Below are 15573 nucleotides of genomic sequence, written 5' to 3'. Positions count from 1 at the left end.
AATCAAAAAACGACTTTCAATTAATAAGATACTCTCCTATTTAATCACAAAATGTATTTTTAGTACCAAACCTAGTTAATTTTACAAAGGTAATTAATTCTGGGAAGTGTTTCACAATACTATTTTCGAGAACTTACATTTTAGTAAACATAGAAATAGATCAAATATTGTTATCTGATCAGAATAATTGTATTGCTTGTGAAACGATAACTAATAATCGGTTATTCTTTTAAGTGTTTGAGTAAATAAGATTCAATCAAACCTGAAAACGTAAACAATTAAGCTATAAATAGGCAACTCAAAACAATTCTTACACAGTTACTCACTATGGCTCAAAAAAGTAGTTTGTTTTATTTAGTTTTGGTCTGCTCTGTAGTCGGTAAGTTGCAACTCACTTAAGAGAAATATTTACTTAAATTTTATTTTTTAGGTGTATTTTCCACGTATTGTTACCAATGCAACTCTTACAATGATAACGACCATACGGCTTGTATTGACCCGATGAGTCCTTATCCTGCAGTTAACTATACAATATGTTCAAACTCATACGTTTGCACTCGAGTTTCGTATGTTACACGTAAGTGTCACTCAATCAAAAAGTTCAATATAATACTGGACATTTTAGTTTGTTCCAATACTTTCAGTTAGTTTTACTGGTTCTCCGGGATAGTGGCATATTCTCAAAAATTATCATTTTGTATTAAATTCAAAGTTCAACTAGAAAATTCATCTACATCAGCGTTGTTTATGCTGATGTAAATGGATTTTCTGTTTGAATTTTGAACTTAATACAAAATAACCATTTTTGAGATTTGGTCAGTAGGAGAACCAGCGAGTTGTTCTGAATATAGTGACTAATTCAAGCAAACAATTTCTTGCAGAGAAACAATTTGTTGTATCCAGAAATTGTGACCTGGCTGGTGACACTTGTAACGACATCTACAGGACGTTGACTGTGTATTATCCAGACCTGTCAACATTCAATTGTTACTCTTGTAGTGGCGATTATTGCAACGATGTTTCAGGAACTGCCTACGCCAGCGAATTGAAAACGATTGAAATTTTACAATCTAAGGAATCAATAGATACGACCACTACATAATCGTTAAATATAGTTAATGTAAATAATTTTATACGTGTTGTTTATTAAAGTAAATATATGATTAAAAGTCTGATTAATTTCAAATCTCCTCTTTGCTAACCCAGAAAAATAAATCAAATACTCACATTTTCATTTTTGGCTTGTACGTTTTTGAGATTTCTATATGATCACTAAGATGTGAGGACAGCCACTAAACCGAAATAGTAATTACTGCTATCCGTCGACCTTAATATCATGCAGACGACAGGCCCTGCGAAACACAATACTGCAACGTTGTCCAACTTTTTATTTATGTATGGAAGTTACTTTTTAATATTTCCTGACTTGGGGTAGCAGCTGGCTCGTACAAAATGAACATTTTAAAATAATAGCGAACATAACACAGGCCGAAATTCATTATGAAGACAAAAGTTACGTTCCGTATAACATACGAGTGGCGTTTTCATTCGCCCCATATATTTAGGGTTGGATTCAAGCGGCTTGTAGGTGCACTTTGACGTATTAAGCCGCGAATTTGCGTTCCTGAAATTGTTACTCTACAGTTTTGATCTGTCTTCGGGGTAATGCAAATGGCGTATATGTCTCTATAACGATGAAATTCGCATCTGTGGTTCGTAATCAAGCAAACTGTCACGACGAATCAATGATTGGCGATGACAAACACATATGGAAAGCGAAGCATAAATCGACAAATTGTCAGCAATATGGTAAGCTATTAGGAATGTATTGAATGCGTGTAATTGGAAAAAGCAGGTTTTGACACAGCCTGATAGGTACATTTCCTTTAACGCTAGAAGACGGAGGGGTGATGGAACAGGACTGATAAAACTAAAATAAAAGAAGCGGCCTAAACTTTGGTCGGGCCTTGTTTTAAACAAAGAACAATCTTTCGCAATTCCAGTTGCAGGAAAGTTTGATAGAAAGAAAAGATACAGGGACCGACCCCAAGTTTTCCTGCCCTTTTTTTTACTTCTTTATCCGATCAAGTTTAAGGTTAGGCAAGTCCGCTGGAAAAGTTATTTGATCCGGACAGCTTTATGCTACATACTTTCTTGGAAATTGTATTTACACATTCTTGCACTTGCAAATTTCCAACTCTCCAGACTGAGTGCGCGAAATTTTCAAGTAGATTTACGAATAAAACTTAATTTTTAAAATAAGTACCTTAGGGAAATTGTTTCCAATGTATTTAAATCTTTGCAGATTTATTTTGTAGGAAATATTTTGTGTTGTCTAAATTGTATGTATGATAGTATAGTACGTTTCAATCGCTTTACTTTAAGTATTTCTCACGACCTTAATATTAATTCGTACTGTAACAATATACATAATAAACTGCTCGTCAAAAAGAATGGAACAGCATAATTTTTTTGCAGTATTTTTTATCCTCTTTTTAAAGGTGATTTAGCGAAATTGATTGGAGTTCAAATAAAAAAGTTACAATCATTCAAAAATTGAAAAAATGAATATTATTGGCAATTTTTTATTTTGCTCCAGGAAGGTTCCAATGTACAGCAAAGGGTATATTTATACCAAAGGACCTTAAATTAGGTAAAATAAGTACAAAAAAAGCAATTTGAAATTTTTTATTTTTCTCAAAAATTGAAAGAATGAGGGGGTCTCTGTTTACTACTTTTTGAAAATCAATATCTCGGTAACATGAAGAGCTAGAGTGGAACACAACTTTTGAGTGGATGTTTCTTCATATTGATTCACTCGATTTTAATAATTTTTTTGAAGATTAATTTTTAAGTTTTTACGGATCTGAGTAGGTATACAGGGTGTGATTAAAGTGTAGTCAAAAAATGAAAAATTTGGTCTAAACTTAGCATAAAAGTTTCCAAATTGTATAGGTACAAGTTTTTTCCAAATATCAAAAAATAATTCATAAATGAAATACAGCATGTGCCATCCAGTCAGACTATGTGCTAGTTCAATGATCTTGTTCGTTGATTTTATTAGAATTTACTACTTTTTCAAATCTATTCAAATTAGCTCATTCAAGAATTTGGCGCATCCAATTTACCGAGAATCGAATATAATAATAAAATTCGCAGTCTCCTACAGCAAATTTCGTGCTTACCAACCTCAATGACCTCAAAATTTAATATTGCGCGATAGCGGGCAGAATGAAACCAAAACTTTCTCAAAAGCTTGCACTGAACAGAGGTCCGTTAATTTCATAATTGCCTATTAAATCGTAATTGCGTTTAATTATTCCCACATTCCTTCACTCGAATTGTGTCTGCAATATGATTGTCAAGTAAGGTATTTACGATTGTTGTCTCTTAATTTCGTATGCGACTCCGTAGGATGGGCGACAGTTCGCAGTAACCCTCGTAAACCATTTGAAGGGAATTTGTTTCTTTGCACACGCCACTGAAGCTGGACACATTAAATAACCGATCCTATAAATCCAGGCATAACGCCACATAAATCTGGGCCCCATAAACCACGCTATGCGGGCCCCAGTCACAAGTGCGGGGATCGACGGCACAGTGACAGCCGCATAAACAACAGCCCCCGTTGAGGTAAAACCAGAGATTGAATCATCAATCGGCATTGACTGATACTATTTGTTTGTGGTCTCTGCACGTCTGTTGTTTCAGGTAACCATATTTTAAAATTGCACTGACTTTTTATTTATAACAAATACAGCATTTTGTAACATTTGTGATAAGAGTTCAACGCTTGTAGAGGAGGAAAATATGAAACAAAGTGTCAATTGTACCAGGACCAAATGCTTGATTGTAAAGCTAAACTAGCAGATACGTGAATTTCTTGAAATGTATAACCAAAAGCACCAAGTGACCTACAAAATATATGTGGATGACACCTGGTGGATTTATGTATCAAAGTAAGTCGCAAATAAAATCATAAACGTCTTGGAGCTCAATCTGATTTGATTTTACACTTGTTGGACCTCTGACAACAGTAAAATTCTTGCAGCACTCATTATAACTATCCAAAGTTATTGGGATAGCTTTCTGACAATTCTAAAACAGTAAGAAGCATCTTTTGACTTTATTTTAACATTATTGAAATAGTAAAATGCTTCCAGCACTCATTTTGACTACCCAAAGTTATCGAGAAAGCTTTCTGACAATTTAAAGACAGTAAGAAGCTTCTAATTGTTTTACTTTACCAACTTTGGAATAGTAAAATGCTTTTTGAAAGTTTTTGCCCTCTGAAAACAGTAAAATCCTTGCACCACTCATTTTAACTGTCCACAATTATCGGGAAAGCTTTCTGACAATTTAAAGACGGTAAGAAGCTTTTAATAGTTTTACTTTACCAACTTTGGAATAGTAAAATGCTTTCTGAAAGTTTTTGCCCTCTGAAAACAGTAAAATCCTTGCACCACTCATTTTAACTATCCACAATTATCGGGAAAGCTTTCTGACAATTCAAAGACAGTAAGAAGCATCCGTTGACTTTATTTTATCATTGAAATAGTAAAATGCTTCCAGCACTCATTTTGACTATCCAAAGTTATCGGGAAAGCTTTCTGATATGTATGTTATTTTAGCTAACAAGGAGTTATGTTACGTTTAAGGTAGTTCTTTGCCAAGCTATTGAGTGGGATATAAAAACGTAATCAGTTTGATTGCTCTATTTTGCTATTTTGCACTGGTTTCTTCAATTATAACGTTTGTTCTAGCACTAGAATGATCCATGTGAAGTAGTTTGAACTCTATTCCTAGAATAATTATAGGTTCTCAGTGTCAATAAAAAGCTGTTACATAATGGGAATGTCTCATTATCGGCGTTAACGTGCCAGTAACACCTGTTTAAAGAGCCGGTGGGGACGCAGTCTGTTGTCGGAGCACTAATGGCCTTACCGAGGGAGATATGGTGTTATCTGTCAGCGACAGGCACCTCTTCTTCTTTAGCAAAAGGTCCAGGCGACCTACTTACATCCACTCTCACCTTTGTACCCGAAGGGAGGAATATTGGCTATTTTTAGGGCTCTTAGCAGGATTTCGTAGCCGGATTGCATCTTTTCGCCTTAAAGTGGTGTAAGGGATTGCGTCGAAGGGCTCATTCGAAGGGCATTTTACTGCACGCCAAACCCCGATGCGAAATCCATATATACCAGGTTGTTGAACTTATTTTTTGGAATTTTTATTGTCGTGTCATGTTCCTCTACACGTACGAAACGGTGCAGCAATGCAAAATTGGACTTTTACCTAGCTGATTTTAATAAAGGAAAAGAAAGGAAAAAAAACGTAACATAAAGCCAAGGCAAATTGTGACGTTCTCATGGGGCTCTATTTACCTCTCGCTCTGTTGCCGCAGCTTAAACTGACATTTCAAGTTTAATTTTATAGAAAGACCCGCTTAACTGGGAAAATTAGATTTTTCCGGTACTGTTCGCTTTTCGCGGAATTTATACTTTAAATTGCCAACTTTTCATCCACCAGTCGGACCTTTCTTTTTTTTTTCCTGCCAGGAAGTAATTACGTTTCAATTGAATTGGATGCAGTTGTAGTCTACTTGTTGAGACATTTGATGCCATTTAAATAATTGCCAATACCGTTTAGTAAGTTGAATAGTTTGTGGAAATCAGGAAACTATTCATTCTTCTTTTTACAGCTACGTAACAAATCAGTTAACATGTAATTTGTGGTTAAACTTCCATAAAAATTTCCGTGAACGAACAACATTCATATTCATATACCCGTGATCAGCAAAAGCGGTAAAACTTTACGTCTTAATTAAACAAGTCTGAAGTGCTTAAGGTTCCATTCAAACTAAACAAATCGCCTCTTGACTTTCAATGAACGAGCAGACGCAAAGTGAAACTCGGTTTTTAATTTACAAGAGGCAATTTGCCTAAGATTGCAGGTAAAAATAACGATTTTTCCCGGTTTGGGGGCTCTTTTTCGTGCGAGACGAGGTGTAACTGGTATAAACAACGTTTTAATGAAACGAGCGTCGTACATTTCAAAATTGCGAATCCATTCTGGCTTTTTTAAAGGTTTCAACAGAAAGAAAGCGTTTATGTTCTGTGTGAGTTTTACCAGGAATACATCAGGATACAAAATTGTTAATTGATTTACAAGTTACACTATTAATTAGTTCATTTTGATTACAGCATACAGGAGAAAGGTTTCATGGTTATAAAGTTTATGAAATTCATGGAAATGTCTAACATTTTAATACTATCTAATTATTTTTGAGTGTATCTATTCTGTCCTGTGTTTGAATTAATCTGGATTAAAATTTGCATACATCGGTAACAAGATAGTTTTCGATAAATTTCAATGGTTTTCTGCTTCAGTTGTAAATCAGATTTTACATTCCACTTTGATGTCAAAAAAATTCATGAACTTTGTTTTGGGCAATTTAAATGTAACTTTGAAGTCAGTTTTCAAGTCCATTGACTTGAAAATCAACAACAGTCGAAAACTTGAAACTGGAAAACTGAAAATATCTCAACCATCCAATTTTACGTCAAATTTCTCATTTAACTGAGTTTTCATAGTTTTAAAGTACCAGTAAACAGTGCAGCTAAACACGTCGGTAATTTTAATTTTTAAAATTTTAAAACTGAAGAACTAATAATCAAAAAAGTGTACTTTTTTAAATTTCATCGTTTAGCAAACTTAGAATTTCCATTAGGCAATAATTTTGTGATAATAAATCAATGAATGCCCACACAAAAGCTACAGTTTCTGTAATAAAACCATATAAAATTGACACATCGAGACTATAGTGTGAGATTAATTTCCTGGCATCTAATGGATCGGCGAAGCCTAAAGAGACTGAAAGAACTCGTTAGAGCAATCACGTAGAGTTCTATTAGTTTCATTTCGGAGTTCGGTGCAGTCGCAATCACTACTAAAGGCTTCCTCCTTTTCCAAACCGAATGACAGTGGGAAATAATGCCTTTTGTCTCACGAAACTTTTCAGCAAGATACTTTTTAGTGTGAAAAGAGCACTTTTCCTGCAGGTTTTCTGCAATCTTTGAACACGACCGCACGTTCCTGAAGAATTTTTTCGTTTTTTCTGCCATGCAATTACATAAAACTGTCTCAATTTTTTTTCTTTGTTTACCAGTGCATTAAAACCGTAATAATCAGTAAAAGACCATTTGTTGACGTTAATTTAACGAATTGCTTTAAGCAGTGCCGGATTTAGGTACATTTTTGAAGACTGTACAAAGCGGAAAAACACAAATATACCATAAACTAGTATAAACCATCAGGGAGCAGGCATACAAAAATGCAATTAGTAAGTTAAAAAAGTGGTTTGATACACCCTGTCATTTTTGTCTTGTGACTACTTAGCGAAGCCCTTAAGGGCAAAAATATCTTAATACAATATTGTAGAGGATGAAATTTTCTTCCACTTTCCTTATTTACACTTTTTTGGAGTATCTCCTTAAATAACAGAGCTACGCTCAGTCGAAATAAAGTTAATCACAAGTGGGAAGCATTGCGACGACGAGGTTGCAAATTAAGTTGTGATGATCACACGAGTTTATTAATTTGCCATACCACACGAGTATTGTACAATATTTTATCTACGATTAAGACAAAAATTATCAATTTTTAACTCTAACTTTTAGTTACGTAATGAGGGATCTTACAGTCACTAGTGCGATAATGATTGTTTTATATATATGTTAAGTGACTGTGAAATCTCTCATTACTTAACGCAAAGGAAGCTATGTAATGGATCATTACCGTACTAGTAGTAGATACACTAATATTTTTAAGGTGCAAATAGTCACATGACTACTTTCAATAATCAAATTTAATTACAAAAATGTGAAAATGGTCACGAGACAATTTTCGATTGTCAAATGGGTTAATTAAATTTATTTTAATTTAGTTATTAAAACTGATATTTTTTAAAGTCACGTCACTCTTTTTAAGGTAAGAATGGTCACGTGACAGTTTTAATCATCAAATTTAATTACAAAGATCTTAAAAATGGAATTCATAAGGTCAAGTGAAAAATTTTAATGTCGAAACCGTACTAGTAGTAGATAAACTAATATTTTTAATGATTTTTTTAAGGTGGAAATGGTCATATGACAATTTTCGATTGTCAAATTTGTTAATTAAATTTATTTTCATTTTAAGGTCACATGACTGTTGTTAAGATAAAAATGGACACGTGACAGTTTTAATCATCAAATTTAATTTCAAAGTTCTTAAAAATGGAATTCATAAGGTTACGTCAGAAATTTAAATGTCAAAATGTTATTTGGAAAGTCACCTGATCATATTTCAGTTTGAACTAACATTTTTAAATTCACATGACTTTTTTTACAGTAAATATAATCACGAGACAATTTTCGATTATATATTATTTTGTAAAGATTACGTGACTTCTTTTTACCGTCAAAATGGATCCTACAGGTCTCATGACCGTTTTTTAGTTTTAAATTGATACACTGAATTGCGTGACTGTTTTTAAGGTTAAAATGTCATCTTTAACATTTTAATGTTCTTTACTCACTGTTTCTTTGTGTATTTTTTCCATTTCTTGAAAGAAGTTAAGTCATTCTGAAGTCATCCTTAAGTCACGTAACTCTTTTTAACGTGCAAATGGTCAGTTCCAATAATCAAATTTATGTTTAAAAGTCACGTAACTCTTTTTTAACGTCAAAACGAATCCTGACAGACAGTTTTTAGAGAGATTAAAAATGAAATTCATATTGTATTAAGTAAAAAATTTAAGACTTGGTGGTAAATGAGTTAAATCCAGCACTGGCTTTAAGAGCTAGAATTTTATCTCTTATAACAAGGGAGGTATCAATCTCGGTTTAAAATCCTCAAGCCGAACTATTACCCACATCAATAAACTGCGAAGTAACAAAAAGTAGGTTTCCACTAAAGTGACGCCGCAAATAAATTCGGTTTCGATTGATGACTCTATTGTGAATGAGGTCTGGAACAGTGCTGTTCGGTAATCGTTTAATTTTAGAGTTACTTTGCTGATAATGGGTTCGCAAAAAATTAGGTTTTTCTTTTAACATACGTAAAGCTGAGACCACAGAAAAACCAATTAAAATTGTTCAATTTAAAGATTATAAAAATGTCATTCCATGTGAGTGCCTTTTTGAAATGGGTTTATTTTCAGAGTATTAAAATATACATTAATTTTAAGTGTCCAGTGCAGAGACAATGGCCCTTGTAAACTGCACACCTTGCACGGGAAATGACGTAGTAATTAATAGTCCAGCATCAATTACTGCCACCGAAGCTTAATTTAGAAATGGCCTCGGGCTGCAACAATTAATTGCATCCACTTTTAATCAATTACATTTTATAAAACGTTAACTCGACTCGACAATAGCACGTGCTGTCGCATGATTTGTGTTTCAATACGCGAAATTCCCAACACAATCCGCTGCTTTTGCACAATCGAACTGAAAATCTCTTGTTGCAAAGTACATACAATATCGAGTTTCTTAGAAAATCTCGACATTTTTTACAGATTCTTTGGCAGGGACAATCGCCGTTTAGAGCCGCGTCCGAGTAGATTTTCCGGGAAATAAACTCGAAGCTCCGACGTCCAGCTCATTTCTTCGGCCATTCTTCCTCGATAAGAGAATTTTGCGTTGCCATTCAAATACAATTTAACTGATTTATTCGTGCATCAAATCTTGTTGAAGCATTTTCATGCATTTTCAGTCGGCCGATGCACACGTAAGTGGAAGCTCGCAAAACGTTATACGGCACCGTCTGGAACAAAGCTCTCGTACTTTTAACACAAAAAGTTGAAGACAGAAGCGAATCGGCGCCGTTCATTGCGCGTATAATTTATTAATTCATATGCCAGATCCGCAGAGCCACGTTCTGAGCCATAAAGGGCCATAATCGGTTTTAAAACTGCCTCTTTAAATAAAAATAGAGGCGCTGAAAACGGTTGAAATGGCAGTGCTAGTCGTGATGCACTGCATGAGACATTGTTATTATTATTTGCTTGGCTGAAATACGATTTCAGGAATTACAGGATAAAATAAATGAGTTTTTTTCTATTATAGTACACTTTGTCAGTGTGATATTTCTGCCATTTCTTACAATATAAACTCCATATTGATGATTAGAGTTCTCACCGGGTTTCTGCATTGCGGTTCAAATCTACTACCAACTGCGGATTGAAATTTCTCGTTTGTCAAGCGACTATTTGGGGATAAAACTCCAATTTCATTTTCTTTTTGCAGTAATGCTTTTTTAAAACTAGTCTGATTTTTTTTACTGAACTTTAAAGATCTTATTTTCTACACACTCACATGAGTCAAGTTCGACAAAATACTTGCATTTGCTATAAGCAAACAGCTTTTACTAATAATGTGGTTATTACTGTGTCTTTCAATCATTCAGCCAGGAGCAGAAAAAAGCTTGTTTAAAGTGAAAGCTTAATAACACTTATTCTTGCTTTCTTAGCAACTGATGGCTCAACAAGTTATAGTGGACTATGTATTACTAGAAATGTTGCCGTAAACAAGTGTTCCATTATACTCTTTGTGTTTTGGCTGTCTTTTCTGCTTCACCACAGTTTTAAATCTTCTTTCATACAGATGGAAATACATATACAGTCTAATAAAATTTTAGAGTAGTTTTTTGAGTAACCTGGACAACGTTGCTTACATGTTAATGTAGTACATAGTTATTTGGCATTTGGCGTGTAAAGTAAAATTGGTAAAGTAAAATTTAGTGTTATAGGAAAATTTACCAGTTTTACCAGTAAATTCCAATTTGACCAGTAAATTTTTAGGTCTAATCGAAATTTGCTTAAAAAAATATCATTTTCCTGTCACGGTCAGTTTTGGTCAATAATGTCAAAATAAAATCATGAATAACAAGTAGCCTTTTCTAAAAAATGGCATTTTCAGCTTTTTGTCACTTTTCGATACCTCATGTTTAAATTATGTCAAATAATAGGTTTTTGAGATGACAAAAATGACGCAAATCTGAAGATGTTATTATTTAAACAATTTGTAATATTCATTTACACACTGACAATTGTCAAACCAACTGTCATAAATCTCAGAAACAGGTCATGTTTCAAAAAATGTAAGAAAACTGTGTTAAACTTCTTGCAAATTCTAGGCAAGTTTTGACAGTTTTGACCTTAGTGACAGATATCACGTGATTTTTGGAGGATAAATTAGCTAGGCAGTCACGTGACCACTGTAAAAATAACTGTCATAAATCTCAGACGTTGTATCGAATACTGCAAGAAACTTTTCTCAACCCTGATTTTTGCAACTTTTGAGCAGTTTGACAGTCAGAGACAAAATTGCTTGTCAAACCCACTTGGAGTGACAAAATGACTGTTGTAGGCACATTTTTGAAATTCCCATTAAATTTCCTATCCAATAACATGAAAAAACACTACAAAATTTAGTACAGTCAGGGAGAAAAGCGGTGTCAAAGTTTAAATTGTCAGAAACACAGTTCAAAAAGAAAAGTCAAGGACAAAATCGTCTGTAAAACCCACTTGAAGTGGAATCACATTTTTAAAATTCTCATTAAGTTACCTATCCAATAACATAAAAAAACATTACAAAATTTGGTACAGTCAGGGAGAAAAGCAACCAGTGCTATTAAACAAAAGTGACAACTTCTGTCCGCTTTTAGATACTTATAGTTAGTTCATTAAAATAAACAAAACTCTCACAGTTTTATTGTCCAAGTCTTCAATAATTTAGGAAATTGCGAAATTGTCATTTCACCCAGGGCGCTTAATCAAAGCAAGACAATGCTCTATAAGCTGACAGTCTCCGACAATAGAGCGTTACATAGAACAGGCTTCGGCACAATTAATTCCCCATTGCGCTGAACGCATCCAGCTGGACACTGTCGATAACGATGTTTGTTTGCGACTCCTGTTTAGGTTAGTTCAGGTCTGTTTTCGACAAAATAAAAATATCTGCCTGCCAGAGACAGATTAGGAGAACGTTGCGCGTTCCTCGAAAGAAAACAATTTCCGAAAATTGGCGGCAATGCGCAATACGAATTCGGGCCGATTACTCCAAAGCCAATCATCCTAACTAGGCGATGGATTTGGAATTTATATACCGATCGCGTCGAGCCGCTAGAAACTCGTTTGAAACTCATTTGGTGTGTTAAATTGTTAATGAACCTAATTTGCAGCAACGTCAAGGACAATAGGCACGTGCGAGGGGCGAGCGGTCACGTGGCTAGTAATCGGAGAATGGCCACTAATTAGAAGCTTGACGGGTACCCAAATCGGTTAGGCAGGGACGGACACTCATTATAATTTAATCAGATTTTTAAATTTGTTTTTTCATAATTTATGTGGATATGATACACCGTTTTTTATGAAGAAGGTTTTTTTTAAACTAGTTGATATTGAAGTTAATCTTATTAACTTAGATATTCTTTAAGTCCGAAATTAGGCTAAACTTCCATTTGTTAATCCACGAACCCATCTCAACTTACTCATAGAGTGGTGTATGTCATACATTAATAAATTATGAACGTAACGTAGAACTGAGAATTCCTACGTCTACGAGAAGCAAATTTGGATGACCTTTCAATATCAATCCCAACAAGTTAATTTCTGTAAAGTGGAGAACCTCTAAACTTCCAGGATTGTGCACTGTTATAACAAGGGACGAATTAGTCTCTTTAAAATTTAAGAAAATTGATTATTCTAATAGCTTGAACGACTTGTTGATATATTTGTAAACTTCCCTGGTTCGCACGCAAAGGTTTGCACACGTGTAGATGCCTATTTATTGTTCTCTTTTGAAAATCTTCTTTAAAATACCTTTTTTTCTCTCAGTATTACCGCATACATCACACAGCTTTTTATAGCATGTTTCAAGGCAAAAGCGTAGGTCCTGTCCTGTATTTAGGCTGGTCATCGGAGCTTTGGCCGATCACCCACCGGCAGATCACGGCGTCCTTTGTGATTAATGAATTTGTCACGGTCTGTACCGAAAAAATACTGACTGGGACGACTTTTTGATAACGCTGCTACTGCTGCCGTAGACCGTGTCCGGTTCCTGTGAAATTGACTAATTATGTCGGTCGTTAGATCGACGACACGAAAGCTTGCTCAGCGCTTTTAACCCTGTTATTAATTCGATCCGTCCGAAATGAAACTTTCCTTGATTGTCAGTTGATAGCAAAATCTATTAAATATAGTTTCTGGAAACTTTATGCCAAATTAATTTTCAAATAAGAAGGTATCCAACTTTTAGAACAAAACACCTTGCATATTAAACCATTTCTAGATTGTATATTTAAAATAATATTTTTATTCCCCCAAACGATTGGTTTTTCACTTGAATGGTGCTCTAAAGACAATCGAGACGGATTTATTTTCTTAAAATGATATCCGAATTGTGGATCTTTTTTTCCAATTTTACCGTTATGACAATAGGTTTTTCTTAGTTGTCTTTTTGTTAATATATTAAGAGAATGTAATATTAGATGAGACGACTATAGCTGTTTCATACCAATCAGATTTATTGCCTAAAAATCAGATCCAATTAATGGCAAACGCAACGTGATCCGCAATGCGCCGTATCCAACATCACTAACCTGGATCCAGAGGCTTTTCCAGGATTAATAATCTGCCGCGTATTGGATTACTATAGTTTCATTGCATTCTGGCATTGGACCAATAATAAAACGATTATTATATTAACACTGAGAGGCCATTTACTATGAAACGTTTGAATTTAATTGTTATCGCGTTAACGAGGTCTTGAATTTGAAATGTACGTTCGGTTAAACTCTTGAAAGTAATATAGATTGATGTATTCAGATCCGTCTTAAGGATGATGATATCTGAATTGCAGATTGAACAAACACAATTTCGAAGAATGTAAGGCCCGTTCAGGCGTAGCTTTCTGGCAAAAGAGATCGTTTTATTCCCGAAGATAGAGAGAACGGGCCCTTATTTGCTTTGTAGAATACGGGTCGGCTCAGTCGATGATTTCCAGCTTTTTTATTGAGAGAGAAATTTTCTTTTGGTTTATTTGCATTGAATAATTTTACCCTTAAACCAACGTTACAAAAATTTAAAAAGTTTACTTACTAACAGAATCGAGCCAGAGTAATTACCTTTCATTCTAGCACCATTAAGCTTGTTTTGCTATTGTTTAAAATAAAACTACACGAAACTCGCATTGCTTTTCTACCTTCGGCCTTTCATTTCATGGCAATGTAAAAACTCAGTTTTGCATTGAGTTTTATTCATTAATTGGAAAGTCAAGAGCGCATTTTCGTAAAAACTACGAACGCAAATTAAAGCACTTGGAGCTGCCTAATTAGCGTCCAGTTGTCGACTAAAGATTTTCAATGCGGCATTGTTTCGTCAGTACTTTTTATTTTGCAGTAGAAAATGTTGTTTTCTTATTTTCTTTGTCGTATTTATCCGCAACGATAATTGGTAGTCTGCTCTTTGAATATTCGTCTTGTTTCATTCCAGTAACTTTATTCTCATTGGTAAAACGAAACATATGTTCAAATCTGACAAAGGAGGCTTAGTACTGAAGGGACTCTGGTTTATTCCTAATTATCCGGAATTTGTTATAGGAAATTTTGCATTTTTATTTCAAGGGTAATCCTTAATCCTGACGTTAATCTGACAGTGAAATCGAGGTAGAACAATGAAATTGCAACATCAAGCCTTATTGAAAGAGAATTACTATTATTACAAAAAATTTGGGTATTTATTACTTTCAGCTGAAACTGAAAAGCACTGAAAATTTTTCATACAAATGTAGTTGCTCATAAAAAAGTTTGTAACGAAACAAAAAAATTATAATTGTTTCTTTGGGTGGTAATCGGCAACCCTGTGTAAACAAACTACCATAAAAAATATTTAATTATCTTATAATGTGTACCAAAATGAAATTTTCTTTAAAAAATTTCTTTACAATACAGGGTGTACAAAATCTACATTTTCAATCATCTAGTAATAGGCCAGAAATGTATTTTCCCCGTTATTATTTTAATAATAAATTTGTTTTTAAAGGTTATTGGTAACTTAGTAAAAGTCTAAAACTCCTCGTTCTTGAGATATTCAATTTTGTCGAAACCAAATAAAAAAATTATATTTAGTGTATGTTTTAAAAAACAAGGAGAAATTATTAAAACTTTGATTAACTGAACGAACAAAAAACAGCAACTCTTGGAAACATTATTTTCTGGAAGCAATAATTAGTGGACTAAATGGAATTAAAGAAATCAATAAAAATTGTTGGTTATGGCTAAATGATTTAGTATTCCGTTGAGTTTAATAAAAAACACAACGTGCTATCCCAAAATAGTAGAAATTGTCATTTGGACAACATTGCAAACACTCTTCGAACCAAATTAGTTGAATTGATCAGTTTGGCAACATTACAAACATTACTCTTCAAACATTGCAAAATGTTTGGTCACATTTGCAAACAGTCTTTGATCCAAATAAGTAGAATTTGTCAGTTAGGCAAGATTGCAAACACTCTTCAAACCAAATTAGCC

General features: G+C 34.0%; 1 protein-coding gene and 1 long non-coding RNA gene across 3 annotated transcripts; both read left to right on the top strand.

Annotated features, from left to right (window-relative positions):
* The first annotated feature begins 220 nt into the window (after positions 1–220).
* LOC145730730 (uncharacterized) lies at positions 221–1172 on the top strand. Its single transcript, XM_081982081.1, has 3 exons — positions 221–379; positions 431–577; positions 882–1172. Exons 1-3 carry the CDS (start codon positions 328–330, stop codon positions 1100–1102), a joined length of 420 nt encoding a protein of 139 aa, XP_081838207.1. The 5' UTR covers positions 221–327; the 3' UTR covers positions 1103–1172.
* A 2233-nt stretch (positions 1173–3405) lies between these two features.
* LOC145730724 (uncharacterized) lies at positions 3406–6177 on the top strand. Of its 2 annotated transcripts, XR_014178673.1 has the most exons (3): positions 3406–3711; positions 3800–3959; positions 4764–6177. It is a non-coding gene; the product is annotated as an uncharacterized LOC145730724 (long non-coding RNA). The 2 variants fall into 2 exon arrangements; XR_014178672.1 differs by lacking the exon at positions 4764–6177 and having other exon boundaries at positions 3800–3998.
* The last annotated feature ends 9396 nt before the right edge of the window (positions 6178–15573 follow it).

Source organism: Ips typographus, linkage group LG6, assembly GCF_016097725.1.
Source record: "Ips typographus isolate SLU linkage group LG6, UJ_Ityp_2.0, whole genome shotgun sequence".
NCBI classification, from domain to species: domain Eukaryota; kingdom Metazoa; phylum Arthropoda; class Insecta; order Coleoptera; family Curculionidae; genus Ips; species Ips typographus.
Note: the sequence above shows the minus strand (reverse complement) of the source record. Positions and strands in the feature narration are given on the sequence as shown.

Bases quoted from the DNA above. Each gene is read 5' to 3' on its own strand.
- LOC145730730 (XM_081982081.1), top strand. From the start codon at position 328: ATGGCTCAAAAAAGTAGTTTGTTTTATTTAGTTTTGGTCTGCTCTGTA. The intron at 380-430 runs GTAAGTTGCAAC...TTTATTTTTTAG, and splicing joins TTTGGTCTGCTCTGTAGTCG to GTGTATTTTCCACGTATTGT. The intron at 578-881 runs GTAAGTGTCACT...AATTTCTTGCAG, and splicing joins TCGAGTTTCGTATGTTACAC to AGAAACAATTTGTTGTATCC.